Source organism: Trypanosoma conorhini, assembly GCF_003719485.1.
Source record: "Trypanosoma conorhini strain 025E chromosome Unknown Tco_14.4_contig_00823, whole genome shotgun sequence".
NCBI lineage: Eukaryota > Euglenozoa > Kinetoplastea > Trypanosomatida > Trypanosomatidae > Trypanosoma > Trypanosoma conorhini.
Genome location: NW_021704890.1, coordinates 1,317 through 4,347, shown reverse-complemented (window position 1 = coordinate 4,347; position 3,031 = coordinate 1,317). Strand labels below are relative to the sequence as shown.

At 62.7% G+C, this 3,031-nt stretch overlaps 2 protein-coding genes across 2 annotated transcripts, besides 4 other annotated features; one reads left to right on the top strand and one right to left on the bottom strand.

The window, feature by feature from the left end:
- Nucleotides 1-182: 182 nt before the first annotated feature.
- Nucleotides 183-560, top strand: Tco025E_08601 (uncharacterized protein; the record flags this gene model as incomplete). Its single annotated transcript, XM_029375446.1, has 1 exon — nucleotides 183-560. The coding sequence occupies one exon, from the start codon at nucleotides 183-185 to the stop codon at nucleotides 558-560; it is 378 nt and encodes a 125-aa protein (XP_029224534.1).
- Nucleotides 561-1,194: 634 nt separating this feature from the next.
- Nucleotides 1,195-1,222: a microsatellite.
- A 162-nt stretch (nucleotides 1,223-1,384) lies between these two features.
- Tco025E_08600 (uncharacterized protein) lies at nucleotides 1,385-1,909 on the bottom strand (the record flags this gene model as incomplete). The annotated part of the gene is made up of 1 exon (XM_029375445.1): nucleotides 1,385-1,909. One exon carries the CDS (start codon nucleotides 1,907-1,909, stop codon nucleotides 1,385-1,387), a length of 525 nt encoding a protein of 174 aa, XP_029224533.1.
- Nucleotides 1,910-2,114: 205 nt separating this feature from the next.
- Nucleotides 2,115-2,150: a microsatellite.
- Nucleotides 2,151-2,674: 524 nt separating this feature from the next.
- Nucleotides 2,675-2,693: a microsatellite.
- A 246-nt stretch (nucleotides 2,694-2,939) lies between these two features.
- Nucleotides 2,940-2,968: a microsatellite.
- Nucleotides 2,969-3,031: the final 63 nt, after the last annotated feature.

The window sequence follows — 3,031 nt, the reverse complement described above, 5'->3', positions numbered from 1 at the left end:
GGGGGGGGCATGTGTGTGCACAGTGCAGGGCACAATACAACTGCGATGGTGCTCCTGCCACACACTGCACCCGCCATTCGCGTCCCCACACACATCTCCGTCTCTCTCTGTGTGCGTGTGTGCGGCTACGCGCAGGTATCGCCCACTCACTGTGGGAAATGACACCGCCTTGTTGCGGCGGCATGTTGTGCCGCAATGCACTCAGGCGAGAAGGGGCAGAGCACACCAGGCGGCTGCCCACCCGCGAACAGGAGGAGGAGGAGCGCCGCCGCATTGCCCGCCACGACGCAAACACACAGGGCGCCCAGCACGTGAACTCCGCGAGGGGACGTTTTCCCACGCGAATTCGACCGCACGGGGCGCAGCCGGCGAGGGCGGCAGCAGATGAGAGACGTGTCCGCTTTGTTCAGTCGTCGTGGCTTACGCCGCTGCACTTCCGTGCGCCGTTCAGTCGCCGGCACAATTGCCCCGCCGCAAGAAACGAGGGGAGAGTGGCGGCACATTTCCCGCGGGAAGGGCAGCGGCTTCCGCAACTTTTCGGCCACCGCGTCGCTCAGTGAGCCCCACCCAGACACAAGCTTCTTTTTTCTTCTTCTATTTCTAGGCCGCACGCCATTCACGCATCGCCGTCTGCCTTCTGCCTCTCCCCACGCCCGCCTGTCCCGCTTGTCGTGTCGCTGCCGTGCCGCGGGCTGCGCGGCTCCCTGTGTGCCTCGCTCACCACCGGGCGCCCACCACAGCGGGCCCCGAAGACGGTCGTGGTGCCTCACGCCCCCGTGCGGGCCCCCCAAGAGCCTCGCTACCGCCTACACTACGAACCGAGATTGAGCGGAAAAGAAGAAAGACAAAAAAGAAACAATTTTCTTCGGCCAGAGGCAGCAGGAAAAACTATTATCTCTGCGATGCACGCCACCCAATTGCCGCATCAGAGCGACTCACGCCCATAAAAACCCCCGAAGGAAGGGCAGAAAGCATGAGTCTTAAAGTAATCTAACGTCACTCAGTTGAGTGGGCGCCAGCTCGACAGGCCCATGTGTTGTTGCTGCGGTTATCCTCGTTCCATTGTCCACAAGCAGCGGGTAGCACCTCTGGCGTTCACAGCAATCCGCAGAATGAAAAGGAGGAACAACAATAAAATAATCAGTAAGTAAATGCGAATTCCCTTCGTTTTTTTTTACTTTATCTATGGAGCTCTTTTTTGTTTGTTTGTTTGTTTGGTTTGAAAACCGTCACGCCGCCCCTCTTTTCACAAGTCGCCGCCATCAGCAGCGGCAGCAGCGGCCACTGTGGCATACGACGCTGACGCTGCAACGGGGGACACCGCCGCAGGGCGCCGGTGACGGCAACGACTGGCGTAGCCGAAGTTACGGCCGCGACGCCGGGTTCATTTGCGCACGAGGTGGTCGAGGGCCCGTTTCCTCCCGTGGACGTCGGCCAGCCGCGCATTCAGCAACAGCGCCGGCGCGTCGCGGGCCGGAGGACAAGAAGGGCCCGTCTTGGCGGCCCCAACCTTTCGCTCCGCGGCGCCTGGGCTGCGCGTGCCGCCGCTGGAAGCAGCCAGCCGGTCCAACAGGTCAAACAATTCGATGCAGAGATTTATTTTCGCGGCGGCGTACTTCTTCTCCCGAAACTGCGTCGACTTAATGCTGTTCCTGCGGCCACCTTCCAGGGACAAGAGTCGCAGCACCGCAGCCGCCAGGGCCCCGTCCTCGCCCTCTACGCAGAGCCAGGGGTGCTTGCGCATCAGCGCCGCGGTTTCACGGGGGAAGGAGGTGAGGATGGCACGCATGAATTCAGCGTAGCAGTGCGGGGCGCCCGCGTAGACGTCCTCCTCCGTCACCGCGTCCCACGCATCGAAGCCGCTCGCGGTCAGTCTCTGGTGCAACAGAGGGAACGCCGCCCGCTCCATCGCCACGGAACAAACTAAGGCAGAACGCCGGTTACGCTGTGCGCCAGAACGAAAAGGGGAAAAGGGCGAGAGCGAGTGAAGAAAAGGGGGAGAGGGAAAGCGAAGGACACAAGGCAAGAGTGCGGCAGCGGACGGCATCGCCCACACGTCAGGTCCTCCCACCGTTCACGCAGCTACGGGGAGGGAGTGACGCCGCACAGATGGACGCCCCCGCCTCCCCTCCACCCCGCCGCGGCCGCCGGAACATCCCGCAGACGCCAGGACCCCGCGTCTTGGGCAGAACTGCGGCGGCCGCGCAAGAGAGCCACACACACACCGCCGGACCCGCCCGCGCAAAGGCACCGAGGCGCCTCCTTCGCCGCGGCGCAGGGAGCGGGGGCGCAGCGCCTCCTCCCCCCGCCGAGGGACCCCCGCAACCGCCCGGCGGGCGCGAGACGAAATCGAGGGGCACCGTCGACGGCAGCCGTCGGCGGCCGCACCGCACCCCGCAGCTGAAGGCGGCTGTTGAGCCACACCGGCACGCATGCGCGCACACAAGTCTAAGTGCGGAGGACAACGACGCGCATGCGCCGAACCCCTTTTCCCCCTTTTCTTTCACCCCGCCGGGGAATGCGGCGGGGCGGGAAACAAAAAAAAAGGAGCAAACCACAACACACGCCGCCCGTTTACTTCACGCACGCGTGCGACGGCGCCGCGGCCGTCCCCGGATGCAGGAGGAGGAGGAGGGAGAAAACACCGCAAAGGCAACAAATGGGTCCGGGCCGCCACACACACACACACACACCCGGGGGCCTGGCGCGGAATGACACGCACAAGACGGAAGAAGCAGAAGGGCGTGAGCGAAGATACCGCAAAAGGAAAAAAAAACGGCACCCAACACAAAGCAGACGGAAACGCGTCATGTGTACATCGACGCCAGGTAAAACGTGGGCCCGTAGTCCACAAGTGCGGGCGGGTAGCTCGCGTGCTCCCTGCTCCCAGCGACAAGGCCCCGCGTGGCGGGCACCAAAGTCGCATCCGGGTGGCACTGAAAAAAAAAAGAAAAAAACAGAAAAAAAAGCCGTCAAATCCCTTTCAACCACCAACCGCGTCTTCTTTGAAACAACCAAAAACCAAAATAAA